This window comes from Callorhinchus milii, unplaced genomic scaffold (genome assembly GCF_018977255.1).
Source record: "Callorhinchus milii isolate IMCB2004 unplaced genomic scaffold, IMCB_Cmil_1.0 Scaffold1, whole genome shotgun sequence".
Lineage (NCBI taxonomy): Eukaryota > Metazoa > Chordata > Chondrichthyes > Chimaeriformes > Callorhinchidae > Callorhinchus > Callorhinchus milii.
Genome location: NW_024704742.1, coordinates 55,333,900 through 55,357,609, shown reverse-complemented (window position 1 = coordinate 55,357,609; position 23,710 = coordinate 55,333,900). Strand labels below are relative to the sequence as shown.

The following is a 23,710-nucleotide window of genomic DNA, read 5'->3' as shown; positions in this document are numbered from 1 at the left end:
ACTTATCAGCCTCTATCAGCCCCATTCCTATTGAGGCCGGGCCATCAATCCCAGTGTCTTTGCCAGGAATTAATAGTGGCTATGACAGTGAGCCGATTAGAGTCCAATATTATTAATTAGGCACAGAGAACAAGGAGATAACAATACATATGTCGAGGATCCAACAACTTGTCATTGTCTTGACATGAGGCGAAGCCAAATGCTGAAACAATCAAAGCAACAATAAAAGTAAAATCCTGATAGGCATCTGCCTTCTTGCTCATTATTGCTACAATGTCCTGGACTGATAGATAAGTAAAAATCAATAATGCTCCTTTATTAACTGAAAAGATTATTGAGCTAACTAGTTGAGAAACAGAGTTTAAATGTGCAGTGTCATACATAGCACGAGGAGGAATAACTTAATGATAATAATTCTGGTATTTGATGTGGCATCTTATCACATCATCTAGACATCCCAAAATGATTCACATGATATACTGTAAAGTGGATTGACTGTATTTTTGTGGGCGAAAAGTTGTATTATGTACACAAACCAGATAAAGAAGCAGTGATCTTTGTCTCAAATGCCTTCTCAGTATTTACTGTAAAGTGTATTGATTGTGTATTTGTAAGCAAATACACCAATCAATTTGCACACAACAATGTCCCATGAAGGGAAGGACCAATTTTTTTGAAACCGGAGGATTGTTTCCCAGGACACTGGGAGAAACTCTCTTTTCTTTTCCAATAGTGCCATATGTTCTTGGAAATCCACCTGGGCAGGTTAAAGTTTTGTATGAAAGACAGATAACAGGAATAACTGGTAGCTAACAACTATTATATCTTACATACAAGATAGTTTCATCTAACTTTTTATGCAATACAATATATATCGCACTAGAGTGGGTATATCATAATTTACCTGTGCACATGTTGGATTACTTTCATTTCTGCATCTTTTGGATAACATTCACTGGCTGTGATTTTACCAGAGTATTAATCCCAATAAGATTATTATTTAAGATTATTTGATTAAAAACTCAGATGAAATATGTATTTGTTAGATGAAATGCATATTCGTCAGCTAACTAGTTTTCAAATGGAGTATAAACTTGCAATGACAAACAAAACACCTTATCACGTCTTCAAGATGTCTAAAGCGCTTCACAGAATATACTGTAAAGCGAATTGACTATATATTTTGCAGGCAAAGCACCCAAGAAGAATAAGCTAGAAGCATAATGTTAACTAACCAGGTTACAAGATTATAAGATAGGATTTTCACATAACTTCAAAAAACAAAAGATTATGAAAAAAATATTTGGTGAATGTATTGATATAAGAATTATATCCAAAAGCAATTCCGGACATACCGTTTATAGTTCACTCTGATTCTACACATGTTTTCTCATTTGAGTCAATGCTCGATGCTGATCAAGCATCTTTAGTATTCTACTGCAAACAGTTCTGGACAATACAAGGAGCAATAAGGCTGATCCTCGGGGTTGGAGGGATGAGTTCAAGAGAAATCTCGACTGAAGGTACTGCTCTACAAATGTGGTTTGTAGTACACAATGCATGCCAGAGGGTGGTGCTGTGAGGGTGCACTTATTGTCTTGACCACAGGAGGGAGGTGGGGGGCGCTGTCGGACAGACATGGGGGTGCTGTGCAGCATGACCACACGGGCTGGCCAGCTGGGTAGATCATCCTGGCATGCACTTGACATTGCTGTTGTGTGACATTTTCTGCTTTCTTGTTTGGGAGCCTGATCCATAAGATTACTACTCACTCACTGCACCCACTCACTCACTTACGACTACTGGTTTGACTGTTCTGTACACGATAAAACAACTTCTCATGGTCCACATCATGGTTGTCCAAGGCCGGATTTCACATGTGAGAGACGACCACGGACCACATAAGCAGTATTTTTGTTTTTCCCTTCCAGAAACAAAGAACCATATAGAAATCCTATGTTTTAAATGGTGTGACTGACTGTATTGCAATAATGATCACCTCAAATGGAAATAAATGCAAAACAATTTTTTTTCATATATTAAAGTCAAAACACAAGATATCAACTCGTGGAGTTGCCAATAGAGAATGATGAACAAAACCCCAAAAGATTAATTCATAATTGTAAAACTATCAGAGGAACATATATATTCTTTTGAATTTTTGAATACATTATAATTTTGAATATATTATAATTAATTGTCACTTTTATTCCACAAAGGAACAACTAGTGTATTATGCATTGGAAGGTAGTATATTCAATTCCATTTTGTTTCAGCAAACTATTTCTACAGCCGGTCTTTGATTTTGATTTTGCACCATCTGTCATGATTAAATCCACCGTATTTATTGACATGGGCTACAGAGTTCTGGATTATCTGCAGCCTGTGGAGGGAGGAGTTGGGAAGGCCGACAAGCAGGGCATTTGCATAGTCGAGGCTGGAGCTGATGAAGGCATGAACAAGAGTTTCAGTGGCCTGAGGGGTGAGGTAGTGGTGGAGTCGGGCGATGTTACGGAGGTGAGGGAAGGCAGAGCGGGTCATGGCTTGGATGTGGGGAAGAAAAGACGGTTGAGGGTCGAACAAGACGCCTCGGTTCCTGACTGGCTTGGTGAGTTGTAGTGAGCAACCATGGAGGTTGATGTTGCCAGAGCCTGAGGTGCTGAGGCGCTGGTGTGAGCCAATCAGGAGGGCCTCAGTCTTGTTCACATTCAACTGTAGGAAATTTGCCCTCATCCAGGACTTGATGTCCGACAGACAGTCTGTCAGGACAGCAGCGGTCCTGGAGTTGAGGGTGGAGGCAGAAAGATAGAGTTGGGTGTCATCCGCATACATATGGAAGTTGACCCCATGTCTGCGGATGATGTCACCAAGGGGGAGTATGTAGATATTAAAAAGATTAAAGGGGAAGATTTTGAATACTCATTAAGGCAATAAGGACCAATTGATTGGATCAGGAGGTAGAAAAGCAGCAAGCAGGGAAAACTGAGTGGAGGGTTTTTAGTTGGACTGTTTGATTTTGTATCTGGTGATCTGAAATAAAGAGTGTGCTACACATTGTTTGTTGAGAACATAACAACTTATTCTTCTTTTCACAGTTTGGTGAGACAGTGGCACACTTTTAAAAAATTTGGCCATTTTTACATCATCAAATGCACGAGCCATTTTGGCTGCATGATTTTTTACCATTTCAGCATCTCTAAATGACTTCTTAAACTTTGCTAGCTAGATACAGTCCTCATAAGATGAAGTCAGACTTGCAGTTTGAACTGTTACTCACCCACCTGAAACTTCGTACCCCATCACACCAGTCCTTGCCAGACTCTACTGGTTCCTAATCACCAAACGGATTGACTTCTAACATCCTTTCACTCGTTTTCAAATCACTTAATTTCCTCGCACCTCCCTACCTGTCCAACCTGCTTAACCCCCACTCCACCACCCACTGCCTCTGCTCAGCTGGCTCCGACCTTCTAATTGTCCCTCGTGCCCTCCGCTCCACCATTGGTGGCCATGCCTTTAGCCACTATGCTCTAAAGCTCTGAAACTCTTTGCCTCGATACCCTCTGCCTTGCCCCCTCCCTCCCCACGTTAAAATCCTGCTTAAATAGTTTACATTTTCCTCGTGCTTACCATCACTTCTGCTCTCCCTCTCGACCTACCTCATGGTTGCTCGCTTTTGGGTCAACATCTGGTACATGTCGATCTCTGTGGGAATACAATTGGATCGAGTATGGTTTTGAGAGTTGTCTTTGTTTTTACTAACTTTAGTTTAAGTGCTGCTGGTATTACCGTTTAGTGTTTAGGCTATCTAGTTGCACTGTCTTGTTTTATCTTGTGGAGTATAATACTGTGTAATATTCTACACAGGGAGGCAGGGATTTACATATAAACAGGTAGTTGCTGGAGTTATAGGCCTGGTAGTGCGGCAAGCCTATAACAAAGGCATTTCAATTGCAAGAGCAGTAAGCCAATTGAGAATACCTACTGGCTTGTTTCTCTAATTGGTGAAGTTTCCACAAGTGTAGGGACTTGTACTTACAGAGATAGAACTGAAACAGAGGCCAATTTCCATGTTGCAACAGAGGTGAGAACCATCGCAAGAGAGAGTGATTGAGTGAGAGAGATTGAGACTGTGAAAGAGGGAGAGAGAATTATTCACAGAGAGGGGGAGAGCAGAGAGAGAGAGATTGCGAGTTGTCAAATGTGTCAGCACTGCAATACTTAACTAGAGTAAGTTACGGGGAGTGGAGTCCTGTAGCTCAGTGGTTAGAGCACTCGCTTTGCAAGCGAGAGACCTGAGTTCAATTCCAGGCACAGGGCGAAACCTTGGGCAAGTTTTCTTACTCCACACGCCTAATAATAATCCCTCCAAAACCAAAAACAATAATAAATTGGTCATTTTCAATCTACGACTGTTTGTGGGACATTGCTGTGCGCAATTGGCTGCCGCGTTCGCCCACAAATATACAGTCAATTCACTTTACAGTGTGTTCTGTGAAGCGCTTTGGGACGTCCTCCCGACGTGAAAAGCGCTATATCAAATGCAAGGATTATTATTATTATTAGAAGGCCATGCGAATTACTGACCAGCTACAGTAATTAGTGTAGACAATTTATGTAGATTGATCAACTATACTTTGTAATAAAACTTTGATTCCAATACTCTAGGTTTCAAAATACATCTGTTGTTCAACATCAAATATGTAAGTCCTTCGAAGGGATGGGTACGAGGTTGACATGGAGGAATAGTCGGATGGAGTTCCAGAGAGTGGGGGCAGACTGGTCGAAACCTCACCTTCCGATGGTGGGGCGGTGGTTGCTGATTGTCATAATTAATACATTCCTTGTGTTAAATAAGACAAAGAATGGGTTAAGAAACACTTTAAATTATACCCATATGAGTTCATATATAATGGGTCCGCAGTTTCCATTGAAAATATTGTTCAAATTAATTTAAACTCGTTTTGGCATCCCTTAATTGACTTTAACAAATGACAAAAACGAAATCAACTGTATAATTCCTAATCATTTAGTTAACTAAAGAGTACATTCATGCTGCTGCTTCCATTATTACTTAGTTAATGCTGCTCAGTAAGTTAAACATTAAATATTCCAGCAAACTGCTTTCAAGTTATTGATTGAGCCACATTCTGAGACAGTGACAGTGAGACAGTAACACTTTACAAAGTTTCAACGTATGAGGCACTATCACAAGATCACAGGATTAGCTTCAATGAAGAGGGCCTTTTGGCCCATTCGTTCTCTTCCTTCAAGACAAAATACACATTCACTACACTTTATAATGTATCCTGTGAAGCTTTGAGACTTTCTCCTGACGTGAGAGGTGCTATGTCAAACGCAAAGATTATTTTAACTGTTTCTAAAAATATTGCTGTACAAAAAAGGATGGAGGCTAAAATCTTTATATAACAGGAGGAGCAGATTTTCAATCATTTCTTGTAGTCTATAAGTTATGTATAACCAATAAATTGCAAAAGCCTAGGAAAGAAATACAAGAGCAGATGGGGTAGTAATAGTGTACTGTCGAGAGGTAACAAACCTGGGTGATGAAAGCTCCTATTACATTTTTCATGAGTCATATCTAGAGACTGCTGAAGTTGCGAGGAAACAGGAAAGAGGGAGGAATTCAACATATATCATTCTATTCTTTGTAACTTGGAATATTGCTGGATGGGAAATTAATATAAAACTGTGCGAATTATTTTGAAATGTCCTCCAAACATGAAAGGCGCTATATGAATGTAAATATTTATTTAATATTATGATGACAACAACAACAAAATTATATTTGTAAAGTGTCTTTCACGTCAGGAAGATGTCCCAAGGTGCTGAACAGTCAGGGATCAGGACCCGAGCGTGGTGGCAGGGTTGGGATGGGGGAGGGCAGAGGGGTAGGAGGGCGGCTGAAAGCATGGTCGAAAAGGAGGGTCTAGAGTTGTGCCTTGAAGGAGGCAAAGGAAGGAGCAAGCGAAGGGATTGTGGGATGGAGTTCCAAAGCGTGAGAGTAGAGAGGCTGAAAGCCCGGCCACCGATGATAGGGCGGGTCGTGCGGGAGACATGGAGCAGGTCAGAGCCCGCTGAACGAAGGGAGCGAACAGGTTGATAGGGGGTCAGCGGGTCAGACAGTTGAAATGGTTTCCAAGTTGCCTTCTGAGAAATGAGGGTCTCTGTATAGTGGGTAAGTAATAGGAATAGAAAGTAAATGCTGAAGGTGGATATTTTTTCACAAACTCTTAGCCTGAAAGATCAAATTTCCACTTTCAAATGTTAAAATTTGGGAATGTAATTGAAGACGTGTGTAAACTGCAAATGTTGATATATGGACTTGAAGCAGATATTGTAGCCCTAATTTAAGAATTGAATAAAAGAGCTTGGGTTACAGTTACATACTGAACTAGAATTAGCTACTGCGGAGAGAATCAAGGGTAAAATAGGGGATTGCTACAGAAAGGTATTAGTTAAGGAGACAACACAGAAAGTGATCAATGGTAAAAAGAAAATGATCAGTTGAGGAGCTATGTGTATAAATTTACATCTACGAGTGTAGCATGGTTCATTTCTCTGCTGTGGACCATTTTTAATCTAAGGTGTACTTTTTATCCATCCAAGCAGATTCACCTGCTGTTTAATGTTTATTCTAAATTTCGCTGAGACTTCTGCAACAAGGCATCTTTAAAATTTTCATGTTTTGCATGTTGAGCTTCATCCAGAGTTCTATCTGGGCATTTCGTTTTCTATTAGGATCTTCTTAATTATGTAAATCCACGTGTTTGTAATTTTCCTATGAAAGCTGTAACATTGTTTTCTCCTTTTTTGAAAAGAACATTATTAGGCATAAGTTGAGATAATTTTTTCTGTCGCTAGAAATTTCCTTCTAATTTCTGCCAGCAAACATTCTGTAGGATCAACCGTCCAGGCATCAATTGATAATAATTTAAACTTTAAGCAGCTGAACAGTTCATCTTTCAATAACTGTCGATTTTTCCTAATGTAATATTTCATTTCATTCCTCACCAATAATGGGAGAAGGGAGGGATCTAAAATAGTATTCATTTGTCAGCTTGGCTCAGTTGCTAGCACTCTCACTTCGAGTCAGATGTTTGTGAGTTCAAGACACATGTTAGGACTTGAAATACATATAGTCTAAGCTGACTCTCCAAAGCAATGCTGGGGGTGTTGCATTGTCGGAGGTGCCATCCTTAGGATCAGATGTTAAACCGAGGTCTTGTCTGCCTGTTCAGGTCAAAGTTCTCATGGCATGATTCGAAAAGAGAAGGGAGTTTCTCCTAGTGTCTGGTCAGCAATTCCCCAAATAAAACATTGGTCACTTACTCTAAGGCTGTGTGTGGGACATTGCTTTGCACATATTGGCTGTTGTGTTTGCCTTCAAAATATATATAATCACACCACTTTAAAGTATATCCTGTGAAGCGCTTTGAGAGGTCTTGATATGTTGCTGTATCAAATGCAAGGATTATTATTTACTACTAACCTAAACTGCATTAATTTTGGCTTGTAGTTTGGTAATATGAAGTTGTGAAATTTGCAGTGACAAATTGGAAATTCCAAGCTAGAAAAGTCAAATAAAAGGAAAGCATATGGGAAATGACTACTTTGGACTTTGGCAGCTCGCCATTAATGATTTATCAGTCAAAAATGTAACACAGTGATATTTGCAAACTAACCATTGCAGTTCACGCCACAAACTTGGTTTGTGTTTTCGATCTCGAATAGTAGAAATCAATTTTATGTTTTGGGCACTAAAGTGAAGGATAATTTGTCTGGATATCCATGTTTTGATTAACTACATTCCATAAAAACATTGTGAAATTTTTTATATGCACATTCTGATCTGTATCATTCATATGCGCAGTACTTACTATTTCTGGAGAAAAATAAACAGAAAATTGTTTCTGTTTAGAAAAATGACAAGCAATGAAATTGCACAGGAAAACAACAACAAAATTACATTTGTATAGCATCTTTCATGTCGGGAGGACGTCCCAAGGCGCTGGACAGGCAGAGTTACAGATCCGAGCTGAGGGTCGGGGTGAGGGAGAGTGGAGGGCAGAGGGGCAAGCAGGGAGATCAAAAGAACGGTCGAAGAGGTGGGTCTTGAAGGTGGCGAGGGAGGAGGTGAGATGGAGGGACTGCGGGATGGAGTTCCAGAGGGCGAGTGCAGAGTGGAGGAAGGTCCGCCCACCGATAGTGGGGTGAGCAAGGCGGGGACGTGAAGCAGGCCAGAGCCCACTTAGCGGAGGGAACAAACTAGGTAGGGAATTAGCAGGTCGGAGAGGTAGGAGGGAGCAAAACCCTGGAGGGCTTTGAGGTGAGGACCAGAATCTTGAACTGTATCCTCTGTGCGATGGGAAGCCAGTGGAGTTGGGCAAGGATGGGGGAGATAGGGTCACGGAGCCTGATGCGGGAGAGAACACGGGCTGCAGAGTTCTGGGTGATCTGCAGCCTGTGGAGGGAGGAGTTGGGGATGCAGTGAGTTTGCATGGTATCAAATGCAAACAGTTCATCACTATTTAGAAAAATGCAAAGTCAAAATTTCAAGCAAAGATGTTTCAGATGTGTAAACCCTGGCACTGAACACCACATTAAAAGGAATAACACGAACACAAATAATTGTTATTAGTATAAGACTTATGAAGTTTCAGTTTTGTTTCATGTGTAGTTTTCACCTCTACTAATGGTATGAAGGAAAGTTGTCAACACTGTTCCTAATTTTAGTTTCTCTGCTATCCCCCTAAGAGGGCAAACATATTAATATATTTACCTTCAGTAAAAATGCATCCACCAGGAAGTGCACCCTTGTGTTTGGAATATGAGACTGTATGACTTTTATTTATATCAAATTAATGTATTTCAATTCAATGCTATTACTTACCTTGTGTTTTTCATGTTTATTGGGTAAAATTTACAAATTCAACTGTGCTCGGAAAGTAAGCCTTGTATTTGATATACTGTAGTGCTTTTCACATCAAGAGGACATCTCACAGTGATTCACATGATATACTGTAAGGTGTAGTGACTGTATAATTTGTAGGCCAATTTACACACAGCAAAGTCTGGCAAATAGCCGTGAAGCAAATAATAATAATAATAATAATAATCCTTGCATTTGATATAGCGCTTTTCACGTCGAGAGGACGTCCCAAAGCGCTTCACAGAACACACTGTAAAGTGAATTGACTGTATATTTGTGGGCGAACGCGGCAGCCAATTGCGCACAGCAATGTCCCACAAACAGTCGTAGATTGAAAATGACCAATTTATTATTGGTTTTTTTTTTGGAGGAATTATTGACCAATTTTATTTGGTATAGGATATAGGATTTAATATTTAGTGAATTTACCCCGAAAGAGTTAAATGGTTTTGAACTTAAGAGAGTGAATTTTTTTTCACAGAGTGTGAGAGTGACACTGATCACTTCCGGGGAGTGAATGATGACGGTGTGTCTCTGGAAATACAGGAATTGAATGTCGAAACTGCAGCCAATCTGAATGAATCTCCCAAACCGCTCGTGTAGTGACTGTCTTGACCAGAAAGTGTACTGAGAGGGTGCAGTCACTCTGTGGCCGGTGAGGGGGCGCTGTGAGGGTGTGTGACCACAGAGGGCGCTGTGTGGGTGTAGTGAGTGGGTGTGACCACAGAGGGCGCTGTGAGGGCGCTGTGAGGGTGTGTGACCACAGAGGGCCCTGTGTGGGTGTAGTGAGTGGGTGTGACCACAGAGGGCGCTGTGTGGGTGTAGTGAGTGGGTGTGACCACAGAGGGCGCTGTGAGGGTGTGTGACCACAGAGGGCCCTGTGTGGGTGTAGTGAGTGGGTGTGACCACAGAGGGCGCTGTGAGGGTGTGTGACCACAGAGGGCGCTGTGAGGGTGCAGTGAGGGTGTGTGACCACAGAGGGCGCTGTGAGGGTGTGTGACCACAGAGGGCCCTGTGTGAGTGCAGTGAGTGGGTGTGACCACAGAGGGCGCTGTGAGGGTGTGTGACCACAGAGGGCCCTGTGTGAGTGCAGTGAGTGGGTGTGACCACAGAGGGCGCTGTGAGGGTGTGTGACCACAGAGGGCGCTGTGAGGGTGTGTGACCACAGAGGGCGCTGTGAGGGTGCAGTGAGTGGGTGTGACCACAGAGGGCGCTGTGAGGGTGTGTGACCACAGAGGGCGCTGTGAGGGCGCTGTGGGGGTGTGTGGCCACAGAGGGCGCTGTGAGGGTGCAGTGAGGGTGTGTGACCACAGAGGGCGCTGTGGGGGTGCAGTGAGGGTGTGTGACCACAGAGGGCGCTGTGGGGGTGCAGTGAGGGTGTGTGACCACAGAGGGCCCTGTGTGAGTGTAGTGAGTGGGTGTGACCACAGAGGGCGCTGTGAGGGTGTAGTGACTGTGTTGTGCTGAGGCGGGGACCGGGGTGGGTGTAGTGACTGTGTTGTGCTGAGGGAGGGTTGGGGTAATGGCGGAGTACTCGCGGGTGAAGAGCACGAAGCTGGTGCTGAAAGGAGTGAAAAGGTTTGCGGTTTGAACTGTTCATCAGAGGAGGAGCGGCCCGCGGGCCTGACCCGGCCCGGCCTCCAGCACAGACAGGACAGTCAGTGAGGGGAGGGGGGACTGTGTGTAGTTGGGGGGGACTGTGTGTAGTTGGGGGGGACTGTGTGTAGTTGGAGGGACTGTGTGTAGTTGGGGGGGACTGTGTGTAGTTGGGGGGGGACTGTGTGTAGTTGGAGGGACTGTGTGTAGTTGGGGGGACTGTGTGTAGTTGGGGGGGACTGTGTGTAGCTTTGGGGGGGACTGTGTAGTTGGGGGGGGACTGTGTGTAGTTGGGGGACTGTGTGTAGTTGGGGGGGACTGTGTGTAGTTGGGGGGGACTGTGTGTAGTTGGGGGGGACTGTGTGTAGTTGGGGGGACTGTGTGTAGTTGGAGGGACTGTGTGTAGTTGGGGGACTGTGTGTAGTTGTGGGGGACTGTGTGTAGTTGGGGGGGACTGTGTGTAGTTGGGGGGGACTGTGTGTAGTTGGGGGGACTGTGTGTAGTTGGGGGACTGTGTGTAGTTGGGGGGGACTGTGTGTAGTTGGGGGGGACTGTGTGTAGTTGGGGGGGACTGTGTGTAGTTGGGGGGACTGTGTGTAGTTGGGGGGGACTGTGTGTAGTTGGGGGGACTGTGTGTAGTTGGGGGGGACTGTGTGTAGTTGGGGGGACTGTGTGTAGTTGGGGGGACTGTGTGTAGTTGGGGGGACTGTGTGTAGTTGGGGGGACTGTGTGTAGTTGGGGGGACTGTGTGTAGTTGGGGGGGACTGTGTGTAGTTGGGGGGGGACTGTGTGTAGTTGGGGGGACTGTGTGTAGTTGGGGGGGACTGTGTGTAGTTGGAGGGACTGTGTGTAGTTGGAGGGACTGTGTGTAGTTGGAGGGACTGTGTGTAGTTGGAGGGACTGTGTGTAGTTGGAGGGGACTGTGTGTAGTTGGAGGGACTGTGTGTAGTTGGGAGGGACTGTGTGTAGTTGGGGGGGACTGTGTAGTTGGGGGACTGTGTGTAGTTGGGGGGACTGTGTAGTTCGGGGGACTGTGTGTAGTTGGGGGGGACTGGTGTAGTTTGGGGGGGGACTGTGTGTAGTTGGGGGACTGTGTGTAGTTGGGGGGACTGTGTGTAGTTGGAGGGACTGTGTGTAGTTGGGGGGGACTGTGTAGTTTGGGGGGGGACTGTGTGTAGTTGGGGGGGACTGTGTGTAGTTGGGGGACTGTGTGTAGTTGGGGGGACTGTGTGTAGTTGGGGGGGACTGTGTGTAGTTGGGGGGGACTGTGTGTAGTTGGGGGGACTGTGTGTAGTTGGGGGGACTGTGTGTAGTTGGGGGGGACTGTGTGTAGTTGGGGGGACTGTGTGTAGTTTGGGGGGGACTGGTGTAGTTGGGGGGGACTGTGTGTAGTTGGGGGACTGTGTGTAGTTGGGGGGACTGTGTGTAGTTGGGGGGACTGTGTGTAGTTGGGGGGACTGTGTGTAGTTGGAGGGACTGTGTGTAGTTGGGGGGGACTGTGTGTAGTTGGGGGGGACTGTGTGTAGTTGGGGGGGACTGTGTGTAGTTGGGGGGACTGTGTGTAGTTTTGGGGGAGGACTGTGTGTAGTTGGAGGGACTGTGTGTAGTTGGAGGGACTGTGTGTAGTTGGGGGGGGACTGTGTGTCGTTGGGGGGGACTGTGTGTAGTTGGAGGGACTGTGTGTAGTTGGGAGGGACTGTGTGTAGTTGGGGGGGACTGTGTAGTTGGGGGACTGTGTGTAGTTGGGGGGGACTGTGTAGTTGGGGGACTGTGTGTAGTTGGGGGGGACTGTGTAGTTTGGGGGGGGACTGTGTGTAGTTGGGGGACTGTGTGTAGTTGGGGGGACTGTGTGTAGTTGGAGGGACTGTGTGTAGTTGGGGGGGACTGTGTAGTTTGGGGGGGGACTGTGTGTAGTTGGGGGGGACTGTGTGTAGTTGGGGGACTGTGTGTAGTTGGAGGGACTGTGTGTAGTTGGGAGGGACTGTGTGTAGTTGGGGGGGACTGTGTAGTTGGGGGACTGTGTGTAGTTGGGGGGGACTGTGTGTAGTTGTGGGGGACTGTGTGTAGTTGTGGGGGACTGTGTGTAGTTGGGGGGACTGTGTGTAGTTGGGGGGACTGTGTGTAGTTGGGGGGGACTGTGTGTAGCTTTGGGGGGGACTGTGTGTAGTTGGGGGGGGACTGTGTGTAGCTTTGGGGGGGGACTGTGTGTAGCTTTGGGGGGGACTGTGTGTAGCTTTGGGGGGGACTGTGTGTAGTTGGGGGGGACTGTGTGTAGTTGGGGGGGACTGTGTAGTTTGGGGGGGGGACTGTGTGTAGTTGGGGGGACTGTGTGTAGTTGGGGGACTGTGTGTAGTTGGGGGGGACTGTGTTTAGTTTGGGAGGGACTGTGTGTAGTTGGGGGGGACTGTGTGTAGTTGGGGGGGACTGTGTGTAGTTGGGGGGGACTGTGTGTAGTTGGGGGGACTGTGTGTAGTTGGGGGGACTGTGTGTAGTTGGGGGACTGTGTGTAGTTGGGGGGACTGTGTGTAGTTGGAGGGGACTGTGTTTAGTTGGGAGGGACTGTGTGTAGTTGGGGGGGACTGTGTGTAGTTGGGGGGGACTGTGTGTAGTTGGGGGGGGACTGTGTGTAGTTGGGGGGGACTGTGTGTAGTTGGCGGGGACTGTGTGTAGTTGTGGGGGACTGTGTGTAGTTGGGGGACTGTGTGTAGTTGGGGGGGACTGTGTGTAGTTGGGGGGGACTGTGTGTAGTTGGGGGGTGTGTGTAGGTTTGGGGGGACTGTGTGTAGCTTGGGGGGGACTGTGTGTAGTTTGGGGGGGGACTGTGTGTAGCTTTGGGGGGGACTGTGTGTAGTTGGGGGGGACTGTGTGTAGCTTTGGGGGGGACTGTGTGTAGTTGGGGGGGACTGTGTGTAGTTGGGGGGGACTGTGTGTAGTTGGGGGGGGACTGTGTGTAGTTGGGGGGGACTGTGTGTAGTTGGGGGACTGTGTGTAGTTGGGGGGGACTGTGTGTAGTTGGGGGGGACTGTGTGTAGTTGGGGGGGACTGTGTGTAGTTTGTGGGGGACTGTGTATAGTTTGGGGGGGACTGTGTGTAGTTGGGGGGGGACTGTGTGTAGCTTTGGGGGGGACTGTGTGTAGCTTTGGGGGGGACTGTGTAGCTTTGGGGGGGACTGTGTGTAGTCTTTGGGAGGGGACTGTGTGTAGTTGGAGGGACTGTGTGTAGTTGGGGGGACTGTGTGTAGTTGGGGGGGACTGTGTGTAGTTGGGGGGACTGTGTGTAGTTGGGGGATTGTGTAGTTGGGGGGGACTGTGTGTAGTTTTGGGGGGAGGACTGTGTGTAGTTTTGGGGGAGGACTGTGTGTAGTTTTGGGGGGAGGACTGTGTGTAGTTTTGGGGGGAGGACTGTGTGTAGTTTGTGGATGTATAATAATAATAATAATCCTTGCATTTGAATTAGAGTCTAACGTCTTCGAGACGTCTCAAAGCGCTTCACAGAATATACTGTAAAGTGAATTGACTGTGTATTTTGTGTGTGAAACCCGGCAGCCAATTGTGCACAGCGGTGTCCCACAGACACTCCTGGATTGGGCGAAGAAATTATAATTTATTTATGTTTGAGGGGATTATTACCCCCGAAAAAGCGATCCGTCAATCGACCAACAACTAGGTTCCTATTTACTGCCAAGTAAACAGGCGTGGGGAGTAAGGAAACTTGCCTAAAGTTTCGTCCTGCCCGGGAGTCAAACCCGTCCTCTCGCTTGCAAGGCGAGTGCTCTACCCAATATGGTACAGGACTCCCAAGGCTTGGCTACGCTCTCTCCCTGCTCGCTGGACTATCCAGAACTCTGCCCCCCATGTTCTCTCCCATACTTGACTTCACAAGCCTATCGTCTTAGCTTCGCTGCACTGTGCACTCTCCTCCAACGGATCGGATTTAAGATCCTCGTTCTCACCTCTTAATCCCTACGGTGGCCTCGCTCCACCTCAGATCTCCTTCAGTCTATTGACAGAGTCACTCACTCCCTTCGCTCAGCTAACACTGGCCCTGCTTCATGCTTTCCATTTCATCCGCCCCACATTCTGTCATTTTTCCTTCGCTCCCTTGAATTTCATCTCTCCAACACACTCCCTCTCTCTCCTCATTCAAGGCCCGTCTCAAGACATTGCTCTTTAATCACTCTTTCGGTCATATTTCTCTTCCCCATCCCCTTCAGCCCCCAGGCCCAGTACACAGCCAGCAGTGTCGAACAGTTTTAGATGTCTTCCCAAACTGAAAGGCGCCATAGAAATGTAAATTGTAGTATTTTTTGGTGCGAGGCGATGGTGTTACTGTGACTGTGTTTAGCTTGGGGTGACTGTGTGCAGTTTGGTTTCAGTCAGTCCTGTCAACGGCATTCACTTACATTAGGGGGGCCCGTGGTGGTTGATTTTTTCTGGCCCGAGAATTATTTCCAACTTAAGGTTGTACAATAGTTTCTGCAGTTCTCACTCTTGTATTCCTTTCACCTTTCTGACCATAATTATTTTTATTTTAGCAAAAAGAAGAAAAATAAAGGCAAAAGGAAACGAGAAGCGGATGAGGAGGACGCAGTTGACATTGTTGGTAAGTGGCTTACAAATACATAATTGAACCACAATGTTTAAAAGCTTAGTGAAAGCTACAAGGAAACCCACTATAACATACAACAACAAATTACACTTGTATAGTGCCCTTCACGTCAGAAAGACGTCCCAGAGCGCTGGACAGTCAGGGGTTTGGACCTGAGGTTGGAGTTGGGGTCAGGAGGGATGGAGGGCAGGGGAGTTGGGAGTGGGAAGGTGGCCGAAGAGTAAGGACTTTAGACGGGACTTGACCTCCAGTGCCTTGGGACGTCCCCTATAAAGGCGCTATAGAAATTTAATTTTGTTATTGTTGAAAGAGGCAAGAGAGGGTGGCGGAGAGATTGCAAGATAGAGCTCCAGAGTGTGGGGGCTCCAGAGTGCGGGGACATGCTGAATGCTCGACTGGCAATGGTGGAATGGTGCAGGGGACCTGGAGGAAGCCGGTGTCCGCCGAGCGGAGGGAGCAGAGAGGCTGATATGGGGTTAGGAGGTCGGAGAGGTAGGGTGGAGCAAGACTGTGGAGGACTTTGAAGGTGAGAACGAGGGTTTTGCACTCGATTCTCTGAGGGATAGGGAGCCAATGAAGCCAGGCAAGAACGGGGCTGATTGGTTTGCGGAATAGTGTTCTCAGTTGATAGAATTAAATACCATTTATAACAGATCCAGGGAGAAAATGACCTCCAGTCCTCTTCTGGGTCAGCAGGTTGCCACTGATGATACTCCTGGAGCATGAACCAGCTGGCTTCCTGCACACGCACAGAGCATTTCAGTTGGTAAGCTGAGCGTTTCCATCATGAAATTGGTCACATCTGATCACACCGATTGTGCAGGATATTGGTTAGTTTGCACAGGAAGTTTACTCTTGTGAGATGGAAAATGCTCAGCTGACCAAATGGACTGCTCCATGCATTGTGCAGGAAGCCGGCTAATCCATAGAGACCACAGCGCACCTGCATTTTAGGGCACTCGCACTCTAGCGAGGCATTTTATGCTGGAGTCACCCTGTATTACGCATTGTGTTCTTGTCCAAGTCCTCTTTGGTACAGTACCTCTTACACAAAGTTACATGAATGATTTATCTGTATAGGAGGATGGTGGGCAGTCCAGGGTTTTGGATCAATCACAGGAACTGTGGCGATAGAGATGGGCAAAGGGACCTTCATCCATGCCCTTGACAATGGTCTTTTTTCTCTTGGAGCACCACATAAAGGTTTGTCACATGATTTGTAATTCTTTGTCTGTGATAGTTAATGCTTTTAAACCTAATGCTATTGTCTGAGAATTTCAAATAGAATCGTACTCGTCGGGAGTGGGTCATCTGATTCAGTCTGAGGACCTCCAAAGCACAAGTAATGACAGACCAGCCAATGGGTTCATAAGTCAACTGGCGAAGGGATTCTTGCAGCGATATCATGGCAAACTGAAGCCCTAACGGGTAGGGTGGTCCTCGCTGGAGAAGCAGTCAGATGCTTGCCAGTGGCCACTATGTGGTTTCAGCCTCGGCTCTCAGTAACCTGCAACCTAATACTTTGCAGAATTCGGTAAGCTAAGTGCATCCATCCAAACACACAGAAATTTCTATGCATAGGTGGCGTGCATATGTGGAACTCTGTCTGATTTGAATAGCCTTAAGCACGGTGATAGTTTTCCTCATGTGTCAGACACCAGGCTGACCAAACAAAATGGTTTGGATTTTGAATATGAGTTGGAAGAAAACTTAATTGGCAAATTTTAGTTAATGCAACTTAGTGATTTCTAGAATTAGCTACTCTTCTGGTCATTAATACTATTGAACTTTATATATGATATTAATACTATTGAATTTTATATTTCCATTATGATCTTATGATCATTTTTTAAATATAATTCTTTTCTGTGCAATTTCAGACGGATGGTTTGGTTTGAAAATGACTGCATTCGTAGTGAATCATTGTTTTAAAGATCATTTATCCTCTAAATTTGCTGCATGGCTAATCAATTTTTTTTAAGTTTAGTGAAACATTTGATTTATGATATTTTATAACAGATGATGAAGGCCCAGATCCTCCGGAGCAATTCACTGCAATTAAGTTGTCGGACAGCAGGTGAGAAATGCAATTGATAAGTGTTGTGAGGAGAGGATGTGGAAGGAATGATTGGATAAGGTAATCTTTTTAAGCCTAAAAAGGAGGCCTTAAAAGGATATGATGCTAAATTAGTTTTTTTTAAAAAAGGTAAACCTGCCACAATACCTTCAGGTAAGTCAAGGCAGCAAGATTAAAAAGGGACAGATTCTGGTGAAATTTTCATATTTGCACAATGACATTGATATGAATTCTATTTTTTATATTTTCTCAGGGTTATTAGAGGGAAAGCGAATGTTCTTTTTTTACTCTAGTATGAAGGTATTTGATGGCACTACTGTATGGTACATTAGGCAAATTTATGACAGGATGATGTTTAATGAACCAATTCGACAGAAGTTAGATAATAATTAGATTACTAGACTGGCACAATCTGTGACACAGTGGAAGAACTCTTGTTTTCATTTTTTTAAATATAATTCTCAATCTAAGCCATTTAAAAGCTTTGTTATATTTGACATTATTTCCAACAGAATAGCACTAAAGTCTGGCTATGGAAAATATCTGGGAATAAATTCCGATGCAGTAGTTATTGGACGATCAGATGCAATTGGGTCAAGAGAGCAGTGGGAGCCAGTTTTCCAGGAAGTAAGTTACTTATGGTTATTTGCTGTTTTTTTCATCGTGTCTATTCTTTGAGAGGAATAATCCTAAAAAGTATTTTGTCACATTTTCTTCAAGTATCCCAAACAGCAAAATTGCCAGTCAGTGGTGTTGGAGGAGAGATTTGTTGGCTGATCTGTGACTATCAAATCCGAAGTCTTTAAATTATTTATTTATTAAGATCAGTGATAGCTATATCCTGACTATGATCAGATAACTCAGCAGAGACGAGGATTCAAGCCTGTACCTACTGGCCTGTACGGACTATTGCTACATTGGATGGTGATGCCTTTACAACCAGCAACGCATAATTTTTGAAATACTTTCTGTTAACAACAACAAGATTACATTTGTATAGCGCCTTTCACTTCGGGAGGACATCCCAAGGCGCTGGACAGTGTACAGCATTTCAGCCCCGAGCTGGGATCGGGGCAAGAGGCGAGGGAAAGGGGGGTGACCAATGGCATGGTCGAAGAGGAGGGTTTTGAGGCGGGACTTGAAGGAGGTTAAGGAGGGGCCGAGGCAGAGTGACTGGGGGATGGAATTCCAGAGGTTGGGGGCAGAGTGGCTGAAGGCTCTCCCGTCAATGGTGGGCCGGGTGGGCGGGAGAGGTGGAGCAGGCCAGAGCCGGCTGAGCGGAGGGAGCGGGCAGGTTGGTAAGGGGTTAGGAGGTCGTAGAGGTAGGGTGGGGCGAGACCATGGAGGGCTTTGTAGGTGAAGACCAGGATCTTGAACTGGATCCTCTGAAGGATAGGGAGCCAATGGAGTCGGGTGAGAATGGGGGAGATGGGTGCGGGAGAGGACACAGGCTGCAGAGGTGATGACAGAACGAACAAGAGTTTCAGTGGCCTGAGGGGTGAGGTAGTAGTGGAGTCGGGTGATGTTATGGAGGTGAGGGAAGGCAGAGCGTGTCATGGCTTGGATGTGGGGAAGAAAAGACAATTGAGGGTCGAACAAGACACCGAGGTTCCTGACTGGCTTTGTGAGTTGTAGTGTGCAACCATGGAGGTTGATGTTGCCAGAGCCTGAGGTGCTGAGGCGCTGGCGAGAGCCAATCAGGAGGACCTCAGTCTTGTTCACATTCAACTGTAGGAAATTTGCCCTCATCCAGGACTTGATGTCTGACAGACAGTCTGTCAGGACAGCAGTGGTCCTGGAGTTGAGGGTGGAGGCAGAAAGATAGAGTTGGGTGTCATCCACATACATATGGAAGTTCTTTGTATAGGGTGCATCTCTGTTACATACTTTACCTTCTTTCAGGGAAAGTTGGCGTTGATGGCTTCAAACAGCCGCTTCATCTCCTGTAATGAAGAAGGTGACATTGTGGCAAAACAAAAAACCGCTGGAGAGGAAGAGATGATAAAGGTCAGTCACGTGGATTTATTTTGTATAAAATCTGGGAATGATGAGTTGATGTTGTTTCACTTGCTCATGCCAAGAGATGAAAGCTTTCTTTTTTTTACTAAATTCACAAGTGCCATATGACCATTCTGAAGTACTCAGCAAGCTAGTGAAATGCTGTAGATAGCCCATTTTTATCTGGAGGATTGTTGGCTAGGACACTAAGAGCAACTCCCTTCTCTTTTCAAACAATGCCAACGTTCACCTTGAAACTCGTGGAGTCCTGTAGCTCAGTGGTTAGAGCATTTGCCTCTCCAGATTATATAACTAGTAAATGGATGAAGTCTATTTGTCTCTACAAACACCACAATTAAGTGAACTTTTAGTTACAGAATTTGGAAAATATTGCACACATTTGAAGCTTTAAATAAATTATTTGAAGACTTTGGATTTGATAGTCACAGATCAGCCAACAAATCTCCCCTCCAACACACACCCAGCCAGACTCGCCTTCCCGGCAGGGCGAAGCTGGCTAGTTTCCTTACTCCACACGCCTCTGTTTCCTTAGTAGTAAGTAGGAACCTGGTTGTTAGTCGATTGACGGATCGCTTTTCCGGGGGTAATAATTCCTTCACAAAAAAATTGGTCACTCAACCCACGACTGTTTGTGGGACACTGCTGTGTGCAATTGGCTGCCGTGTTTTGCCTACAAAATATGTAGTGAATTCACTTTACAGTGTATTCTGTGAAGCGCTTTGAAACATCCCAAAGACTAGATAAGGTGCTATATCAAATGCAAGGATTATTATTATTATTAAAGGCAGATGGGAGCTCAGTTTAACATCTCATTTGAAGGATGCATCTCTGACAATGGAGTGCTTCCCAGCACTGCATTGGAGTGTCTCAAACTCCATCATAGGACTTGAAACCACAATCTTCTGACTCAGAGAGTGCTACCAACTGAGATAGACTGATATCTCATACAAAGTAGCAAGTTGTAGCTGCAGCTCCTATGTATATTTTACCTTGTATCAGTAACCAACACATTTATTTTAAAACAGATCCGTTCCTCTGCTGAAATTGAAAGAAAGAAGAAAGATGAACTTATAGAGGAAGACAAGGGCAATGTGAAGCAGTGTGAAATCAACTATGTGTATGTACAAGACTGGTGCTTAACTTCTGACTATCAGAATAAGATCTAACAATTCAAGATTATTTGAAATAAGAATTACAACGGTTGTCAATGGCTGCAGTATATCATCATATCATCATCTGGTTGTGGGCTCACATGTCCAGCTGGCATGAGTATCTTTCTATTGTCGGTGACTAGTTTCTAATAGAAATTACTTTGTGCAGTTTTTGGTAGTTTCTGGTGGGGAGAAGTTGACAGTAGAAAACTGCCCCAATTTTAGGCTGATAAGGCAGTCTTTCTCAGCTTCTTACACTACTCGGAGCTTCAACCTGCAAGAATATTGCAATAGAGAGCTGATATTCAAAAATTAGAGTTGTGACATCCTAAAGAAACTCTTAAACCTCATCTAAACTAGAAAGAAACTGACTTGCACAAACTTGACCCAAAGAATCAAAAATTAAAGGAAAGTTCTCTTACTACCTTTCTAACTGTCTGCAATGTTTCACTGATTGAAGAGGACAGGTTCACTGAGCTCCATCTACAAATTTTATACTGTGACAATAGAAGTTTTTGACACCAAAGTGCTTTATAACACTTTGGGGCATTAGCAAAGTGACAGAAAATACAGCTCTATTTTCATGGTTCTATTGGTGGCTTTAATTTGATTTTTGATTCTATAGTTCTTAATGAATTTAAGCAATAAATCACCACTGACAAGAAACAAAATGAATTATTAAATGACTAATGTATACTTTATAGTTTCATTCTGGTCTGATCCTTTGTGGATTCTGTACTCTCTTAATGTTGTTGAACATTGTCATCTATTCTTATTCCTGTTGGTTTCTCTGCCTATATTTTCTGCCCCTTTCACTTTATAAAGTGAAGCTAACTAATTTTAAGGGCAATGATGATTTATGTATTATATAACCAGTAAATGGATTGAAGTCTTATTTGTCTCTACAAACATCAATATTAGGTGAACTCTTAGTTACAGAATTTGTAAAGTATTGCATACATTTGAAGCTTTAATATAATCCAAGATTGTAAAACTGTTTGGAAAAAGTAGTTCGGATAGGCATTCTTGAATTATATTAAAGCTTCAAATGTATGCAATATTTTCCAAATTCTGCAACTAAAAGTTCACCTAATCATGGTGTTTGTAGAGACAAATAGACTTCGGCATTACCTCACCCCTCACGCTGCTGAAACCCTGGTTCACGCCTTTGTCACCTCAAGGCTGGACTATGGGAACTCTCTCCTCGCCGGCCTTCCCGCCACCTCCCTCCACAAGCTGCAGGTCATTCAGAACTCTGCAGCTCGTGTACTGTCCCGCACCAGGCTTCGCGACCACATCACTCCCCTCGCTCGCCTCCACTGCCTTCCCATCCCCCAGAGGATCGAATTCAAGATCCTCATCCTAACCTACAAGGCCATTCACGGCCTTGCTCCCTCCTACCTCTCCAACCTACTATCCCCTACCTACCTGCCCGTACCCTCCGTTCCTCTGGCTCCGGTCTGCTCCACATCCCCCGCCCAACCCCTACCATCGGTGGTCGGGCCTTCAGCCTCTCAGCCCGAGGCTCTGGAACTCCATCCCCAAGTGCCTTCGCCGCCTCCTCCCTTTCCTCCTTCAAGGCCGGTCTCAAAACCTTTCTCTTTGACCGTGCCTTCAGCTCCCCTCTCGACTCTCTTCCCCCTCCTCGCTCCTCCTTCCCTCCGCTCACCCTGACCATTTCCCCCCTCCTTGCTCCCTCCCCTCGACCATTTCCCCCCTGCTCGGGTCATGACCCAACTATGCAGCGCCTTGGGACGTCCTCCTGACGTGAAAGGCGCTTTATAAATGTAATCTTGTTGTTGTTGTTGTTGTTGTTGTTCATCCATTTACTAGTTTTATAATCATAAATCAATCCATTACTAGTTATGTAATGCATAAATCATCATTGCCCTTAAACTGTGATTTTTAAATTTAAAAAGCCTTCCTAGCTAACGTAAATTTGGGGGTTGTTTTATGTTGAATTATTATACCGTAGGCATGTTTTACAGATTAATTTTTGAATTTTCATGTAATATATTCTTCTGTTGCAGAAAAAAGTTCCAGAGTTTTCAAGATCGGAAACTGAGAGTAAACGAGGAGGACAGTAAAATGCTGAAAAAAGCCAGGGAAGATGGTACTTTCCATGAGGCTTTACTAGATAGGTAGGTACGAATAAGGTTTTAAGAGCATACAGGCACTGCGCTTTATAGGATATCCTGTGAAGCGCTTCAGGACTTCCTCCTGACATGAACGACTATACCAAATATAAGGATTATTGTTATTTACATTCTAGAAATTCTTCATGAGTTTTTTTTCAAACATGTAACTTCTGTTTTTTGGTTTGCAGGAGAGCCAAGATGAAAGCTGATAGATACTGCAAATGAAGTGAATTAATATGTTTTTTGTTTAATTGAATCTTTTAAGGATTTATTTTTCTGTGGTGCTTGGTGAGCAGATATTGCTGCAGAGCCAGCAACATTCAGTGTTTGTATATATGTAACTTAAAACAACCCATTTTTTTAAAAAAAGTTCTGAGGACTTTTGGTGTGCTTGCATATACAATTAATGTTGTTTTTAATTTCTGCTGTATAAATAGATTTTATATTCAGGTGCAACATATTACTTGAATGAATATGACATTCTGTAATGGAGATACTTAGAGGAATAGGGAAGAAAAAGTAACAGCTGACTTCTGGCCCCAATGCTAAATCCACACAAACGCCTTCCTGTGTAGTTGTATGTAAAATATCTGCAAGTGGTTTCACTGTTGACGATCTTATTTCATACTGGATTTACATAAAGTGAAATCCTCTGTGTCCTACATCTTATCTAATGTAACTTTAAAATGCAAAATAAAATCCTCTGCATGTGAGAAACCTGAGTTGATATCAACTTTCTACAATACAGCCCCCCCCCCTCTGGTCACATTGCCCCCCCCCCTCTGGTCACATTGCCCCCCCCACCCTCTGGTCACATTGCTACCACCCCCTCTGGTCACATTGCCCCCCCCTCCCTCTGGTCACATTGCCCCCCCCTCCCTCTGGTCACATTGCCCCCCCCCTCTGGTCACATTGCCCCCCCTCCTCTGGTCACATTGCTCCCCCCCCCCTCTGGTCGCATTGCCCCCCCCCCCCCCTCTGGTCACATCCCCCTCTGGTCACATGCCCCCCCTGGTCACATGCCCCCCCTGGTCACATGCCCCCCCTGGTCACATGCCCCCTCTGGTCACATGCCCCCTCTGGTCACATGCCCCCTCTGGTCACATGGCCCCCTCTGGTCACATGCCCCCTCTGGTCACATGCCCCCCTCTGGTCACATGCCCCCCCT

General features: G+C 45.1%; 1 protein-coding gene across 1 annotated transcript; it reads left to right on the top strand.

The window, feature by feature from the left end:
* The first annotated feature begins 10,423 nt into the window (after positions 1-10,423).
* Positions 10,424-23,259, top strand: frg1 (FSHD region gene 1). Its single transcript, XM_042342281.1, has 9 exons — positions 10,424-10,531; positions 15,084-15,151; positions 16,238-16,360; positions 17,177-17,234; positions 17,747-17,861; positions 19,137-19,241; positions 20,279-20,370; positions 22,435-22,545; positions 22,731-23,259. Exons 1-9 carry the CDS (start codon positions 10,476-10,478, stop codon positions 22,765-22,767), a joined length of 765 nt encoding a protein of 254 aa, XP_042198215.1. The 5' UTR covers positions 10,424-10,475; the 3' UTR covers positions 22,768-23,259.
* The last annotated feature ends 451 nt before the right edge of the window (positions 23,260-23,710 follow it).